This window comes from Eutrigla gurnardus (genome assembly GCF_963514095.1).
Source record: "Eutrigla gurnardus genome assembly, chromosome: 20".
In the NCBI taxonomy this organism is placed as follows: Eukaryota; Metazoa; Chordata; class Actinopteri; order Perciformes; family Triglidae; genus Eutrigla; species Eutrigla gurnardus.
Window position 1 is genome coordinate 9,141,946 of NC_139931.1, and position 18,183 is coordinate 9,160,128.

General features: G+C 41.9%; 1 protein-coding gene across 1 annotated transcript; it reads left to right on the forward strand.

Moving 5' to 3' along the window:
• Positions 1-373: 373 nt before the first annotated feature.
• LOC311031458 (uncharacterized protein) lies at positions 374-17,377 on the forward strand (the record flags this gene model as incomplete). The annotated part of the gene is made up of 26 exons (XM_084037764.1): positions 374-587; positions 2,348-2,503; positions 2,703-2,852; positions 3,068-3,228; positions 3,872-4,051; positions 4,152-4,293; positions 4,387-4,575; positions 6,459-6,577; positions 8,231-8,393; positions 8,593-8,742; positions 8,958-9,118; positions 9,756-9,935; positions 10,023-10,164; positions 10,248-10,432; positions 10,519-10,660; positions 10,759-10,935; positions 12,829-12,947; positions 13,546-13,777; positions 14,092-14,177; positions 14,662-14,824; positions 15,389-15,549; positions 16,187-16,366; positions 16,454-16,595; positions 16,679-16,863; positions 16,950-17,091; positions 17,190-17,377. The coding sequence occupies 26 exons, from the start codon at positions 374-376 to the stop codon at positions 17,375-17,377; spliced, it is 4,209 nt and encodes a 1,402-aa protein (XP_083893890.1).
• Positions 17,378-18,183: the final 806 nt, after the last annotated feature.

Here is an 18,183-nt window from a genome sequence, read left to right on the forward strand (position 1 = left end):
ACTCCTCTGGTTGCAAAAAGAAGTCTGATTGAATGGAAGTTTATGAGAAAATGACCCTACTTCTCACAAACTCACTCTGATATATTTCTCTGGCTGACAGTAAAACTGTGTCTGATGGAGGGAAGGAATACAGTCATATTGTCATGTTTTTCTTCATGGCAATCTGCAAAGCAGAGGAACTTATGTACAAATAAATCATTTACAAATCGAACTGGTGCTTTTGGCAGAGTAGACATTTTTACTGTCTTGCCAATGTTTTCACTTAATTTAATCAGTACTGGCAGTGGCTGGGGTACAAAAGGCAGGATATGTCCCTTTGATGGGTATCACTGTGTTCTAACTGCAAGGCTCAGTGCCATTAACAGCAGGAGAAATGTCTCTTTTGGAGGATTTTGTTGTCTACATTTTCTCTAATCCCACCACTTCTCTGGGAGTTGTTGCTCTCCTGCTCGTCATCTATCTAGTTTCTTGTAGTTTCACCTCTCAGGGATTTGGAAAAGAGCCTCCGGGTCCGAAGCCTCTTCCCCTGCTGGGCAACTTGCTGCAGCTGGATCTCAAGAGACTCCACAAATCCCTCTTTGAGCTGAGTTAAACACTCTTCTACCAAAGCAAATGCATTTTGAAACAGGTGTCACAATTTATTTGAGATGAGGTGAAAAGACGTATACTCAATTCATATCAATATTTCAATATCATTCGTTCTTTGGTTATTTTGTTTAAAAAACACAATTTCAAAAACAGGAAATTAAAAAAACAATCAAATGGGCCTCTTTTGTTTTTCTGGTTTACAACTGGTTTACAACAAAACGGAAAGACAGTTTTGTTTTCTTGTTTACAGATGTTGTACGGAATATACAGTGAATGTCAGAATCTGTGACTGGAAATGCAGACTTGCGTTAGGCGGAAGCAGAACATGTAGCGGTTATGGCCGCACTTGAACCTCATGTTGACTTTATTCATGAAATTTTTGAGAGTGGGAAAAACACTTCAACAACTACCGGCCGATCTCCAACCTTCTGTTCCGCAGTAAGATCCTGGAAAAAGCAGTTGCCATCCGACTCCATCACCAAATGTCCAACCATGAGCTCTATGAACCCACACCACAGCACCGAGACCGCCCTCATCAAAATCACAAATGATCTTCTTCTGATCACTGCTGACTCCGGGCACACCAGTGAAATAATTCTGCTTGACCTCTCTGCAGTCTTTGACACTATCTCCCATCCCATCCTCCTCAACCGCCTATCTCACCACCTACATCACCGGATCAGCTTTCTCCTGGATCCAGTCATACCTCTTTAACAGAAAACAGTGCATCACACTCTGCAACTGCCACTCCCCCCAAGCCCCTGTCAACCAAGGCGTGCCTCAGGCTCTGTGCTTGGACCCCTCCTCTTTATCATCTACATGCTCCTTCTTGGTCAGATCACCCACTACCATGGTCTCAAATTCCACTCATATACCGATGACACACAGCTCCACATCAGCACCAAACCATCCACTCAGCCCCCCCCCCCCCCCCCCCCCATCTCCCTGATCTACTGCCTGCATAAAATCTAAGGATGTCAACAAACATACTCAAGCTCAACAGCAATAAAACAGAGCTCATGGATGCGGCCTCCAAGGCACTACTTTGGGAGGTTGGAGATCTCCTCCTAAATATAGACGGGTACTCCATCTGCCCATCCTCCGAAGTCCGCAACCTTTGCGTCATCCTGGACTCCAACCTTTCCTTCCAGTCCCACATCCGCCTTCTTTCACCTCAGAAATATCTCCAGTGTCTAACTGTGGCAGAAACCCTCATTCATGCCTTCGTCACCTCCCGTCTGGATTACTGCCATGGAGTCCTTTCTGGAGTACACACCAAAACCCTGGACAGGCTACAATATGTACAGAACTCTGCCGCCAGGGTTCTCACCCACACCAAGCCCTGGCAAAACATCATCCCAACCCTCATCCACCTCTACTGGCTTCCAATTAACTTCTGCATAAAGTACAAAATCCTCCTTCTCACCTAAGAATCCCTCCATTCCATCGCCCCTCAATACCTCTCTGACCTCCTTGTTCTGTACTCCCCGTCTTGCAAACCTCTGGTCCTCAGAGACTGGCCTGCTCTCCATCTCCCACACCAGACTCTTTACCTTCGGAGACAGAGCGTTCAGCACCACGGCCCCCACTCTCTGGAACGCTCTCCCCACAGTCATTCGAAACGCCTTAGCCTAAGACAATTTAAAAAAAATCATCGAACATCGTAAGAGAATTGTTTTTGTTTTGAAATAACCCATGAACGAACGATACACAGATTCAACACCACCTCTGAATCTATTTTTTTGTTCAAAGCTCTCAGAGAAACATGGGTCTGTGTTTACGGTGTACTTTGGAACCAGTAAAGTGGTGGTCCTCGCTGGTTACAAGACAGTCAAAGAAGCTCTGGTCAGCAACGCAGAAGAATTTGGAGACAGAAGCATCACTCCTATTTTTCAGGATTTAAGTCAAGGCCACGGTTTGTTTACTTTTCAATACAATATCCAAAATATCCAAATAATATCAATGAGAAGTCAATAGTAAAGCCACAAAAAAACATTTTATGTACTACATTAAATTTTTACTTTGTTTTATGTAGGCGATTCACTGACTAGAATTATATATAATAATCTATACATGATACATATTACATTTAACCTGCATGTTGTGTTTAATAGGAATTATATTTGCAAATGGAGAATCATGGAAAGAGACGAGACGTTTTGCACTCACCACCCTCAGAGACTTTGGAATGGGCAAACGAGTCACTGAGGAAAAAATCTTGGAGGAATGTCAACATTTGGTCCAAATGATTAAAAAGCATGAAGTTATGGAGATAAATACATCACAAGTTGTAATGATATACGAAAATAGCAGATGACGTCAAAGTGGTGTTATCGTAATGCTGAGTGACATTTCCTACAGAGTTTCTTACTTTTTCCATATCAGGACACATCTAAGTGCATTATTGTTCTGAGGAAATTATAAGTTGTGTTCAAATCCTCACTTTGTCTTAATAATATAATTTTTGTCACATTTACAGGGAAACCACATGACACAGCACACCCGCTGAGTTATGCAGCATCCAACATCATCTCCTCGATTGTGTATGGCAGCAGGTTTGAATACAATGACCCCCGATTCAAAAACACGGTGAAAAGAGCGCACGACAACATGCATATTGTCGGCTCTGCACCAATCCAGGTGGGTTTCATATTTGCCTTTTAAATTACTCTGGTGAGCAAGCAAGCAATGTTTACTGACAAATGCATGATTTAGGACCAAATTGAAACAGCCCCATTTCTTCTGGTCTAATCTTTCTCCTCTCCTGTTCTCTTCAGTCAGCTATTCTCCTTCCCTTCTTCTTATTAATGAATTCATTTGATTCACCAGCATCTCTTATTTCTTTATAATACTATTTTTCTTTAATATTTTTTATTATTACATATGATATATTACTATACTGTATTGCTATCTTCTCCTCTCCCCTACACTCCAGTCATCTCTTCTCCTTTTCTTTGTTTTCCTCTCCTTTCAACGTACTCTAACATATTCTACTTACAGTCTAGTTTTACACATTTGCAATATATTTGGGATTAGGACAGTGTTTGACATTTGATCGTACCGATCCACAATAGTCCTGCAAAACAGCTTCTGCTGGGATACAGAAGCAGCCTAACCTACTCAGTAGAACTCCTAGTAATAATTATGGTCATTTGTTACGTTACATAATGAGACACACAGAACAAATCTCACTATTTAATGAAGACTTTTATTATTCCATGAAATCTTCTTTGGTTGTTGATTGTCTTCACTAACCTTTGTTGATTTCACTGTTACATCACAGCTTTACAACATCTTTCCCAGGCTGTTCAGTTGGATAAAAAACAGGCAGCTGTTCTTAAGAAATATTGAGGATGCTGTCAGTGATATCAAAGAATTAATCAAAGACCTAAAAGAGACGCTGAACACTCACATCTACAGGGGATTTGTGGACTGTTTTCTGATTCGGAAGCAGAAAGAAGATGTAAGACCAAACACGTTTACATCTTTATTAAAACAAATTAAAATAAAAAAAATAAAAAACATTCTAATTTATGCTGATGTTTGAATGTTCTTTCTCTTAGGACTCTTCTGTTATGGACAATCACTACCACGAGAAAAACCTTATATTTACAGTGACCAACCTGTTTGCAGCTGGGACTGACACCACAGCGACTACACTGACATGGGGTTTACTGTTTATGGCTAAATATCCACATGTACAAGGTAAAGAGAGAGATTCTTTGGCAGCTTCACAGAGGCCAAGGATTAGTCTTGTTTAAATGAATGCAGCAAAGAATACTTATTTGTTAAACCCAGACCAGGTCCAGGAGGAGCTCAGCAGGGTGGTAGGAAGCCGTCAGGTCAGAGTCGAGGACAGGAAGAACCTGCCGTACACTGATGCTGTCATCCATGAGACACAGAGACTGGCCAACATTGTCCCAATGGCCGTTCCTCACAAAACCAGCCGAGACGTCACCTTCCAGGGCTACTTCATCAAAGAGGCTAGTTGCTCACATCTGTGGCAACATGGCATTAGGGAGGGGTAACATGCTGTGCAGCCAGCAGATGTTCCGTCTTGAAAAATAGCATCATATCTAAAATAGAAAGATGAATATCATACACAGGTGGACACGTTGACTAGCCTTACATTTTTCTCTCTTTAGTTTAAACACTTTGCATCACTTTTTCCATGCATATGGACTTCACTAGAGTGAGACAACTACATACCTTCGTATTCCTGATTATCGTCAATGGTTAATTATTTTCACAGATGGATGTACTCAGTTTTGAAGATTGTAATTTGTCTTTTTTTTTGTATTGCAGAAAATGGCAAATATCACGTAATATATGATCCTACTATAGCTCAATTCCACATGTACATCTAAAATGACAATAAATTACATTCATATAATTTTTTCATTTTGGTCTTTTTTCCCCCCTTCTAGAGAAATACTTATTAGTTATACGTTACACATTATTCGGCCCGGGTTCCTTCTGTGTGGAGTTTGCATGTTCTCCCCGTGTAAGCGTGGGTTCTCTCCGGGTTCTCCGGCTTCCTCCCACAGTCCAAAGACATGCAGGATGGGGATAGGTTCATTGATGACTCTAAATTGCCCGTAGGTGTGAATGTGAGTGTGAATGGTTGTCTGTCTCTACATGTCAGCCCTGTGATAGACTGGCGTCCTGTCCAGGGTGTACCCTGCCTTCGCCCAATGGTAGCTGGGATCGGCTCCAGCCCCCCCGTGACCCTAAATACAGGATAAGGGGTAGAAGATGGATGGATGGATGGATGGTTACACATTATTTTCTTCAATGTTTTCTGGTGAGAAAAAGGAGATTGAGAGTATGTAATAAAGGGGACAATATATAATTGTTCTAAATAAGATTTAGTTCACTCTCAACCCTGATGCTTCTTATGACAACCCAGTATTTTGCACATTGATCCTTTGGAAAGGCTGCAGTTTAATACCAACAGTCTTGGTTTGCTCAGGTTGGTGATCAATCATTGTAGCCCAGTTAATTTTGTCAAGAAGTAAAGTTCTTTGAGCAAAAACTTGATGCTAGACATTAGATAAGATGTTGGGTACGATACAGTAGAATAGAAATGGAGACAAACAGCTTTAGAAGAGCCTACGTAAGCCTACTGGCGTGTATAGCCTATGTGTTAACTTCCTCTCAATTCAAAGTGCTGCTTCACGTCCCGCCATCATGTTCCTGTATTATTTTTGATGTAAAGTAAAACTATTATTGCACTGAACTCAACGGAACCCAGTGAGTTTCATTAACACTGAAAGGAGTCAGGTCTTATTGAGAAATATTTATGCCCTGGAGGACCTGAGAACTTTTTTTCAACTCCTCTGGTTGCAAAAAGAAGTCTGATTGAATGGAAGTTTATGAGAAAATGACCCTACTTCTCACAAACTCACTCTGATATATTTCTCTGGCTGACAGTAAAACTGATGGAGGGAAGGAATACAGTCATATTGTCATGTTTTTCTTCATGGCAATCTGCAAAGCAGAGGAACTTATGTACAAATAAATCATTTACCAATCGAACTGGTGCTTTTGGCAGAGTAGACATTTTTACTGTCTTGCCAATGTTTTCACTTAATTTAACCAGTACTGGCAGTGGCTGGGGAACAAAAGGCAGGATATGTCCCTTTGATGGGTAGGTAGATGATTACTCCTCCTAAATCTCAGCTACAAATGCGTTCCAGTGGATGTGCATTTGAATATAAACATCACTGTGTTCTAACTGCAAGGCTCAGTGAGTGGAGTGCCATTAACAGCAGGAGAAATGTCTCTTTTGGAAGATTTTGTTATCTACCTTTTCTCTAATCGCACCACTTCACTGGGAGTTATTGCTCTCCTTCTCATCGTCTATCTAGTTTCTAGTAGTTTCACCTCTCAGGGATTTGGAAAAGAGCCTCCGGGTCCGAAGCCTCTTCCCCTGCTGGGCAACCTGCTGCAGCTGGATCTCAAGAGACTCCACAAATCCCTCTTTGAGGTGAGTTAAACACTCTTCTACCAAAGCAAATGCATTTTGAAACAGGTGTCACAATTTATTTGAGATGAGGTGAAAAGACGTATACTCAATTCATATCAATATTTCAATATCATTCGTTCTTTGGTTATTTTGTTTAAAATACATAACTTCAAAAACTGGTTTAAAACTGGTTTACAACCGTTTACAACAAAACGGTAAAGACAGTTTTGTTTTGTTGTTTACGTGATGTTGTACGGAATATACAATGAATGTCAGAATCTGTGACTGGAAATGCAGCCTTGCGTTAGGCGGAAGCAGAACATGTAGCGGTTATGGCCGCACTTGAACCTCATGTTGACTTTTTGAGAGTGGGAAAAACACTTCAACAACTACCGGCCGATCTCCAACCTTCTGTTCCGCAGTAAGATCCTGGAAAAAGCAGTTGCCATCCAACTCCATCACCATATGTCCAACCATGAGCTCTATGAACCCCTTCAATCTGGATTCAGAGCACACCACAGCACCGAGACCGCCCTCATCAAAATCACAAATGATCTTCTTCTGATCACTGCTGACTCCGGACACACCAGTGAAATAATTCTGCTTGACCTCTCTGCAGTCTTTGACACTATCTCCCATCCCATCCTCCTCAACCGCCTATCTCACCACCTACATCACCGGATCAGCTTTCTCCTGGATCCAGTCATACCTCTTTAACAGAAAACAGTGCATCACACTCTGCAACTCCCCCCAAACCCCTGTCAACCAAGGCGTGCCTCAAGGCTCTGTGCTTGGACCCCTCCTCTTTATCATCTACATGCTCCCTCTTGGTCAGATCACCCACTATCACCCCCCCCCCCCCCCCATCTCCCTGGTCTACTGCCTGCATAAAATCTAAGGATGTCAACAAACATACTCAAGCTCAACAGCAATAAAACAGAGCTCATGGATGCGGCCTCCAAGGCACTACTTTGGGAGGTTGGAGATCTCCTCCTAAATATAGACGGGTACTCCATCTGCCCATCCTCCGAAGTCCGCAACCTTGGCGTCATCCTGGACTCCAACCTTTCCTTCCAGTCCCACATCCGCCTTCTTTCACCTCAGAAATATCTCCAGACTCTGTGGCAGAAACCCTCATTCATGCCTTCGTCACCTCCCGTCTGGATTACTGCCATGGAGTCCTTTCTGGAGTACACACCAAAACCCTGGACAGGCTACAATATTTACAGAACTCTGCCGCCAGGGTTCTCACCCACACCAAGCCCTGGCAAAACATCATCCCAACCCTCATCCACCTCTACTGGCTTCCAATTAACTTCTGCATAAAGTACAAAATCCTCCTTCTCACCTAAGAATCCCTCCATTCCATCGCCCCTCAATACCTCTCTGACCTCCTTGTTCTGTACTCGCCGTCCTGCAAACCTCTGGTCCTCAGAGACTGGCCTGCTCTCCATCTCCCACACCAGACTCTGTACCTTCGGAGACAGAGCGTTCAGCACCACGGCCCCCACTCTCTGGAACGCTCTCCCCACAGTCATTCGAAACGCCTCAGCCTAAGACAATTTAAAAAAAATCATCAAACATCGTAAGAGAATTGTTTTTGTTTTGAAATAACCCATGAACGAACGATACACAGATTCAACACCACCTCTGAATCTATTTTTTTGTTCAAAGCTCTCAGAGAAACATGGGTCTGTGTTTACGGTGTACTTTGGAACCAGTAAAGTGGTGGTCCTGGCCGGTTACAAGACAGTCAAAGAAGCTCTGGTCAGCAACGCAGAAGAATTTGGAGACAGAAGCATCACTCCTATTTTTCAGGATTTAAGTCAAGGCCACGGTTTGTTTACTTTTCAATAAAATATCCAAAATATCCAAATAATATCAATGAGAAGTCAATAGTAAAGCCACAAAAAAACATTTTATGTACTACATTAAATTTTTACTTTGTTTTATGTAGGCAATTCACTGACTAGAATTATATATAATAATATATACATGATACATATTACATTTAACCTGCATGTTGTGTTTAATAGGAATTGTATTTGCAAATGGAGAATCATGGAAAGAGATGAGACGTTTTGCACTCACCACCCTCAGACACTTAGGAATGGGCAAACGAGTCGCTGAGGAAAAAATCTTGGAGGAATGTCAACATTTGGTCCAAATGATTGAAAAGCATGAAGGTATGGAGATAAATACATGACAAGTTGTAATTATATACAAAAATAGCAGATGACGTCAAGGAGGTCTTATCGTAATGCTGAGTGACATTTCCTACAGAGTTTGTTACTTTTTCCATATCAGGACACATCTAAGTGCATTATTGTTCTGAGGAAATTGTAAGTTGTGTTCAAATCCTCACTTTGTCTTCATAATATAATTTTTGTCACATTTACAGGGAAACCATTTGACACAACACACCCGCTGAGTTATGCAGCATCCAACATCATCTCCTCGATTGTGTATGGCAGCAGGTTTGAATACAATGACCCCCGATTCAAAAACATGGTGACAAGAGCGCACGACAACACACATATTGTCGGCTCTGCACCAATCCAGGTGGGTTTCATATTTGCCTTTTAAATTACTCTGGTGAGCAAGCAAGCAATGTTTACTGACTAATGCATGATTTAGGACCAAATTGAAACAGCCCCATTTCTTCTGGTCCAATCTTTCTCTTCTCCTGTTCTCTCATCTATTCTCCTTTCCCTTCATCTTATTAATTAATTAATTTGATTCACCAGCATCTTTTATTTCTTTATAATACTATTTTTCTTTAATATTTTTTATGATTACATATGATATATTACTATACTGTATTGCTATCTTCTCCTCTCCCCTACTCTCCAGTCATCTCTTTTCCTTTTCTCTGTTTTCCTCTCCTTTCGACTTATTCTCACATAACTACTTACAGTCTAGTTTTAAACATTTATAATATATTTGGGATTAGGACAGTGTTTGACATTTGATCGTACCGATCCACAATAGTCCTGCAAAACAGCTTTTGCTGGGATACAGAAGCAGCCTAACCTACTCAGTAGAACCCTAGTAATAATTATGGTCATTTGTTACGTTACATAATGAGACACACAGAACAAAACTCACTATTTAATGAAGACTTTTATTATTCCATGAAATCTTCTTTGGTTACTGATTGTCTTCACTAACCTTTGTTGTTTTCACTGTTACATCACAGCTTTACAACATCTTTCCCAGGCTGTTCGGTTGGATAAAAAACAGGCAGCTGTTCTTAAGAAATATTGAGGTGACTGTCAGTGATGTCAAAGAATTAATCAAAGACCTAAAAGAGACGCTGAACACTCACATCTACAGGGGATTTGTGGACTGTTTTCTGATTCGGAAGCAGAAAGAAGATGTAAGACCAAACACGCTCACATCTTTAATAAAACAAATAAAAAAAACTGTCTAATTTATGCTGATGTGTGAATGTTCTTTCTCTCAGGAATCTTCTGTTATGGACAATCACTACCATGAGAAAAACTTGATATTTACAGTGGCCAACCTGTTTGCAGCTGGGACTGACACCACAGCTACTACACTGACATGGGGTTTACTGTTGATGGCTAAATATCCACATGTACAAGGTAAAGAGAGAGATTCTTTGGCAGCTTCACAGAGGCCTAGTCTTGAATGAATGCAGCAAAGAATACTTATTTGTTAAACCCAGACCAGGTCCAGGAGGAGCTCAGCAGGGTGGTAGGAAGCCGTCAGGTCAGAGTCGAGGACCGGAAGAACCTGCCGTACACTGATGCTGTCATCCATGAGACACAGAGACTGGCCAACATTGCCCCCATGGCCCTTCCTCACAAAACCAGCCGAGACGTCACCTTCCAGGGCTACTTCATCAAAGAGGCTAGTTGCTCACATCTGTTATTTATTGTTGGAAATGTTCATCTACTTCTGAAAAGGTGAAAACGTACTTTTGTTTTTGCCTACAGGGGACGACTGTGTTTCCTCTACTTACTTCTGTCCTGCACGATGAGAGTGAATGGGAGACCCCACACTGTTTCAACCCTTCCCATTTCCTGGATAAGGAGGGTAAATTCATCAGGAGAGACGCCTTCATGCCCTTTTCTGCAGGTACAACACGGTCATCAGGATTGTGTATTTTAAGGATTGCAGAGACATTTTACACAGCATGTTCCATCTTCCTCTTTGAAAATTTCTTGGTTTTGCAGGTCGCAGGGCATGTCTGGGAGAAAGTCTGGCTAAGATGGAGCTCTTCCTCTTCCTAACCTCCCTCCTCCAGCGCTTTCGTTTCACTCCTCCACCTGGAGTCACAGAGGAGGAACTGGACCTGACACCAGTTGTGGGCCTCACCCTCAACCCGTCACCTCATGAGCTTTGTGCCGTCAGTCACCAATAAGGATGAGAGCTGGAGCATGGCATTAGGGAGGGGTAACAGGCTGTGCAGTCAGCAGATGTTCCGTCTTGAAAAATAGCATCATATCTAAAATAGAAAGATGAATATCATACACAGGTGGACACGTTGACTAGCCTTACATTTTTCTCTCTTTAGTTTAAACACTTTGCGTCACTTTTTCCATGCATATGGACTTCACTAGAGTGAGACAACTACATACCTTCGTATTCCTGATTATCGTCAATGGTTAATTATTTTCACAAATGGATTTACTCAGTTTTGAAGATTGTAATTTGTCTATTTTTTTGTATTGCAGAAAATGGCAAATATCACATAATATATGATCCTACTATAGCTCAATACCACATGTACATCTAAAATGACAATAAATTACATTCATATAATTTTTTCATTTTGGTCTTTTTTCCCCCCTTCTAGAGAAATACTTATTAGTTATACGTTACACATTATTCGGCCCGGGTTCCTTCTGTGTGGAGTTTGCATGTTCTCCCCGTGTAAGCGTGGGTTCTCTCCGGGTTCTCCGGCTTCCTCCCACAGTCCAAAGACATGCAGGATGGGGATAGGTTCATTGATGACTCTAAATTGCCCGTAGGTGTGAATGTGAGTGTGAATGGTTGTCTGTCTCTACATGTCAGCCCTGTGATAGACTGGCGTCCTGTCCAGGGTGTACCCTGCCTTCGCCCAATGGTAGCTGGGATCGGCTCCAGCCCCCCCGTGACCCTAAATACAGGATAAGGGGTAGAAGATGGATGGATGGATGGATGGATGGTTACACATTATTTTCTTCAATGTTTTCTGATGAGAAAAAGGAGATTGAGAGTATGTAATAAAGGGGACAATATATAATTGTTCTAAATAAGATTTAGTTCACTCTAAACCCTGATGCTTCTTATGACAACCCAGTATTTTGCACATTGATCCTTTGGAAAGGCTGCAGTTTAATACCAACAGTCTTGGTTTGCTCAGGTTGGTGATCAATCATTGTAGCCCAGTTAATTTTGTCAAGAAGTAAAGTTCTTTGAGCAAAAACTTGATGCTAGACATTAGATAAGATGTTGGGTACGATACAGTAGAATAGAAATGGAGACAAACAGCTTTAGAAGAGCCTACGTAAGCCTACTGGCGTGTATAGCCTATGTGTTAACTTCCTCTCAATTCAAAGTGCTGCTTCACGTCCCGCCATCATGTTCCTGTATTATTTTTGATGTAAAGTAAAACTATTATTGCACTGAACTCAACGGAACCCAGTGAGTTTCATTAACACTGAAAGGAGTCAGGTCTTATTGAGAAATATTTATGCCCTGGAGGACCTGAGAACTTTTTTTCAACTCCTCTGGTTGCAAAAAGAAGTCTGATTGAATGGAAGTTTATGAGAAAATGACCCTACTTCTCACAAACTCACTCTGATATATTTCTCTGGCTGACAGTAAAACTGATGGAGGGAAGGAATACAGTCATATTGTCATGTTTTTCTTCATGGCAATCTGCAAAGCAGAGGAACTTATGTACAAATAAATCATTTACCAATCGAACTGGTGCTTTTGGCAGAGTAGACATTTTTACTGTCTTGCCAATGTTTTCACTTAATTTAACCAGTACTGGCAGTGGCTGGGGAACAAAAGGCAGGATATGTCCCTTTGATGGGTAGGTAGATGATTACTCCTCCTAAATCTCAGCTACAAATGCGTTCCAGTGGATGTGCATTTGAATATAAACATCACTGTGTTCTAACTGCAAGGCTCAGTGAGTGGAGTGCCATTAACAGCAGGAGAAATGTCTCTTTTGGAAGATTTTGTTATCTACCTTTTCTCTAATCGCACCACTTCACTGGGAGTTATTGCTCTCCTTCTCATCGTCTATCTAGTTTCTAGTAGTTTCACCTCTCAGGGATTTGGAAAAGAGCCTCCGGGTCCGAAGCCTCTTCCCCTGCTGGGCAACCTGCTGCAGCTGGATCTCAAGAGACTCCACAAATCCCTCTTTGAGGTGAGTTAAACACTCTTCTACCAAAGCAAATGCATTTTGAAACAGGTGTCACAATTTATTTGAGATGAGGTGAAAAGACGTATACTCAATTCATATCAATATTTCAATATCATTCGTTCTTTGGTTATTTTGTTTAAAATACATAACTTCAAAAACTGGTTTAAAACTGGTTTACAACCGTTTACAACAAAACGGTAAAGACAGTTTTGTTTTGTTGTTTACGTGATGTTGTACGGAATATACAATGAATGTCAGAATCTGTGACTGGAAATGCAGCCTTGCGTTAGGCGGAAGCAGAACATGTAGCGGTTATGGCCGCACTTGAACCTCATGTTGACTTTTTGAGAGTGGGAAAAACACTTCAACAACTACCGGCCGATCTCCAACCTTCTGTTCCGCAGTAAGATCCTGGAAAAAGCAGTTGCCATCCAACTCCATCACCATATGTCCAACCATGAGCTCTATGAACCCCTTCAATCTGGATTCAGAGCACACCACAGCACCGAGACCGCCCTCATCAAAATCACAAATGATCTTCTTCTGATCACTGCTGACTCCGGACACACCAGTGAAATAATTCTGCTTGACCTCTCTGCAGTCTTTGACACTATCTCCCATCCCATCCTCCTCAACCGCCTATCTCACCACCTACATCACCGGATCAGCTTTCTCCTGGATCCAGTCATACCTCTTTAACAGAAAACAGTGCATCACACTCTGCAACTCCCCCCAAACCCCTGTCAACCAAGGCGTGCCTCAAGGCTCTGTGCTTGGACCCCTCCTCTTTATCATCTACATGCTCCCTCTTGGTCAGATCACCCACTACCATGGTCTCAAATTCCACTCATACACCGATGACACACAGCTCCACATCAGCACCAAACCATCCACTCAGCCCCCCCCCCATCTCCCTGGTCTACTGCCTGCATAAAATCTAAGGATGTCAACAAACATACTCAAGCTCAACAGCAATAAAACAGAGCTCATGGATGCGGCCTCCAAGGCACTACTTTGGGAGGTTGGAGATCTCCTCCTAAATATAGACGGGTACTCCATCTGCCCATCCTCCGAAGTCCGCAACCTTGGCGTCATCCTGGACTCCAACCTTTCCTTCCAGTCCCACATCCGCCTTCTTTCACCTCAGAAATATCTCCAGACTCTGTGGCAGAAACCCTCATTCATGCCTTCGTCACCTCCCGTCTGGATTACTGCCATGGAGTCCTTTCTGGAGTACACACCAAAACCCTGGACAGGCTACAATATTTGCAGAACTCTGCCGCCAGGGTTCTCACCCACACCAAGCCCTGGCAAAACATCATCCCAACCCTCATCCACCTCTACTGGCTTCCAATTAACTTCTGCATAAAGTACAAAATCCTCCTTCTCACCTAAGAATCCCTCCATTCCATCGCCCCTCAATACCTCTCTGACCTCCTTGTTCTGTACTCGCCGTCCTGCAAACCTCTGGTCCTCAGAGACTGGCCTGCTCTCCATCTCCCACACCAGACTCTGTACCTTCGGAGACAGAGCGTTCAGCACCACGGCCCCCACTCTCTGGAACGCTCTCCCCACAGTCATTCGAAACGCCTCAGCCTAAGACAATTTAAAAAAAATCATCAAACATCGTAAGAGAATTGTTTTTGTTTTGAAATAACCCATGAACGAACGATACACAGATTCAACACCACCTCTGAATCTATTTTTTTGTTCAAAGCTCTCAGAGAAACATGGGTCTGTGTTTACGGTGTACTTTGGAACCAGTAAAGTGGTGGTCCTGGCCGGTTACAAGACAGTCAAAGAAGCTCTGGTCAGCAACGCAGAAGAATTTGGAGACAGAAGCATCACTCCTATTTTTCAGGATTTAAGTCAAGGCCACGGTTTGTTTACTTTTCAATAAAATATCCAAAATATCCAAATAATATCAATGAGAAGTCAATAGTAAAGCCACAAAAAAACATTTTATGTACTACATTAAATTTTTACTTTGTTTTATGTAGGCAATTCACTGACTAGAATTATATATAATAATATATACATGATACATATTACATTTAACCTGCATGTTGTGTTTAATAGGAATTGTATTTGCAAATGGAGAATCATGGAAAGAGATGAGACGTTTTGCACTCACCACCCTCAGACACTTAGGAATGGGCAAACGAGTCGCTGAGGAAAAAATCTTGGAGGAATGTCAACATTTGGTCCAAATGATTGAAAAGCATGAAGGTATGGAGATAAATACATGACAAGTTGTAATTATATACAAAAATAGCAGATGACGTCAAGGAGGTCTTATCGTAATGCTGAGTGACATTTCCTACAGAGTTTGTTACTTTTTCCATATCAGGACACATCTAAGTGCATTATTGTTCTGAGGAAATTGTAAGTTGTGTTCAAATCCTCACTTTGTCTTCATAATATAATTTTTGTCACATTTACAGGGAAACCATTTGACACAACACACCCGCTGAGTTATGCAGCATCCAACATCATCTCCTCGATTGTGTATGGCAGCAGGTTTGAATACAATGACCCCCGATTCAAAAACATGGTGACAAGAGCGCACGACAACACACATATTGTCGGCTCTGCACCAATCCAGGTGGGTTTCATATTTGCCTTTTAAATTACTCTGGTGAGCAAGCAAGCAATGTTTACTGACTAATGCATGATTTAGGACCAAATTGAAACAGCCCCATTTCTTCTGGTCCAATCTTTCTCTTCTCCTGTTCTCTCATCTATTCTCCTTTCCCTTCATCTTATTAATTAATTCATTTGATTCACCAGCATCTTTTATTTCTTTATAATACTATTTTTCTTTAATATTTTTTATGATTACATATGATATATTACTATACTGTATTGCTATCTTCTCCTCTCCCCTACTCTCCAGTCATCTCTTTTCCTTTTCTCTGTTTTCCTCTCCTTTCGACTTATTCTCACATAACTACTTACAGTCTAGTTTTAAACATTTATAATATATTTGGGATTAGGACAGTGTTTGACATTTGATCGTACCGATCCACAATAGTCCTGCAAAACAGCTTTTGCTGGGATACAGAAGCAGCCTAACCTACTCAGTAGAACCCTAGTAATAATTATGGTCATTTGTTACGTTACATAATGAGACACACAGAACAAAACTCACTATTTAATGAAGACTTTTATTATTCCATGAAATCTTCTTTGGTTACTGATTGTCTTCACTAACCTTTGTTGTTTTCACTGTTACATCACAGCTTTACAACATCTTTCCCAGGCTGTTCGGTTGGATAAAAAACAGGCAGCTGTTCTTAAGAAATATTGAGGTGACTGTCAGTGATGTCAAAGAATTAATCAAAGACCTAAAAGAGACGCTGAACACTCACATCTACAGGGGATTTGTGGACTGTTTTCTGATTCGGAAGCAGAAAGAAGATGTAAGACCAAACACGCTCACATCTTTAATAAAACAAATAAAAAAAACTGTCTAATTTATGCTGATGTGTGAATGTTCTTTCTCTCAGGAATCTTCTGTTATGGACAATCACTACCATGAGAAAAACTTGATATTTACAGTGGCCAACCTGTTTGCAGCTGGGACTGACACCACAGCTACTACACTGACATGGGGTTTACTGTTGATGGCTAAATATCCACATGTACAAGGTAAAGAGAGAGATTCTTTGGCAGCTTCACAGAGGCCTAGTCTTGAATGAATGCAGCAAAGAATACTTATTTGTTAAACCCAGACCAGGTCCAGGAGGAGCTCAGCAGGGTGGTAGGAAGCCGTCAGGTCAGAGTCGAGGACCGGAAGAACCTGCCGTACACTGATGCTGTCATCCATGAGACACAGAGACGGGCCAACATTGCCCCCATGGCCCTTCCTCACAAAACCAGCCGAGACGTCACCTTCCAGGGCTACTTCATCAAAGAGGCTAGTTGCTCACATCTGTTATTTATTGTTGGAAATGTTCATCTACTTCTGAAAAGGTGAAAACGTACTTTTGTTTTTGCCTACAGGGGACGACTGTGTTTCCTCTACTTACTTCTGTCCTGCACGATGAGAGTGAATGGGAGACCCCACACTGTTTCAACCCTTCCCATTTCCTGGATAAGGAGGGTAAATTCATCAGGAGAGACGCCTTCATGCCCTTTTCTGCAGGTACAACACGGTCATCAGGATTGTGTATTTTAAGGATCGCAGAGACATTTTACACAGCATGTTCCATCTTCCTCTTTGCAAATTTCTTGGTTTTGCAGGTCGCAGGGCATGTCTGGGAGAAAGTCTGGCTAAGATGGAGCTCTTCCTCTTCCTAACCTCCCTCCTCCAGCGCTTTCGTTTCACTCCTCCACCTGGAGTCACAGAGGAGGAACTGGACCTGACACCAGTTGTGGGCCTCACCCTCAACCCGTCACCTCATGAGCTTTGTGCCGTCAGTCGCCAATAAGGATGAGAGCTGGAGCATGGCATTAGGGAGGGGTAACAGGCTGTGCAGTCAGCAGATGTTCCGTCTTGAAAAATAGCATCATATCTAAAATAGAAAGATGAATATCATACACAGGTGGACACGTTGACTAGCCTTACATTTTTCTCTCTTTAGTTTAAACACTTTGCGTCACTTTTTCCATGCATATGGACTTCACTAGAGTGAGACAACTACATACCTTCGTATTCCTGATTATCGTCAATGGTTAATTATTTTCACAAATGGATTTACTCAGTTTTGAAGATTGTAATTTGTCTATTTTTTTGTATTGCAGAAAATGGCAAATATCACATAATATATGATCCTACTATAGCTCAATACCACATGTACATCTAAAATGACAATAAATTACATTCATATAATTTTTTCATTTTGGTCTTTTTCCCCCCCTTCTAGAGAAATACTTAATAGTTATACGTTACATATTATTCGGCCCGGGTTCCTTCTGTGTGGAGTTTGCATGTTCTCCCCGTGTAAGCGTGGGTTCTCTCCGGGTTCTCCGGCTTCCTCCCACAGTCCAAAGACATGCAGGATGGGGATAGGTTCATTGATGACTCTAAATTGCCTGTAGGTGTGAATGTGAGTGTGAATGGTTGTTTGTCTCTACATGTCAGCCCTGTGATAGACTGGCGTCCTGTCCAGGTGTACCCTGCCTTCGCCCAATGATAGCTGGGATCGACTCCAGCCCCCCCGTGACCCTAAATACAGGATAAGCGGTAGAAAATGGATGGATGGATGGATGGATGGTTACACATTATTTTCTTCAA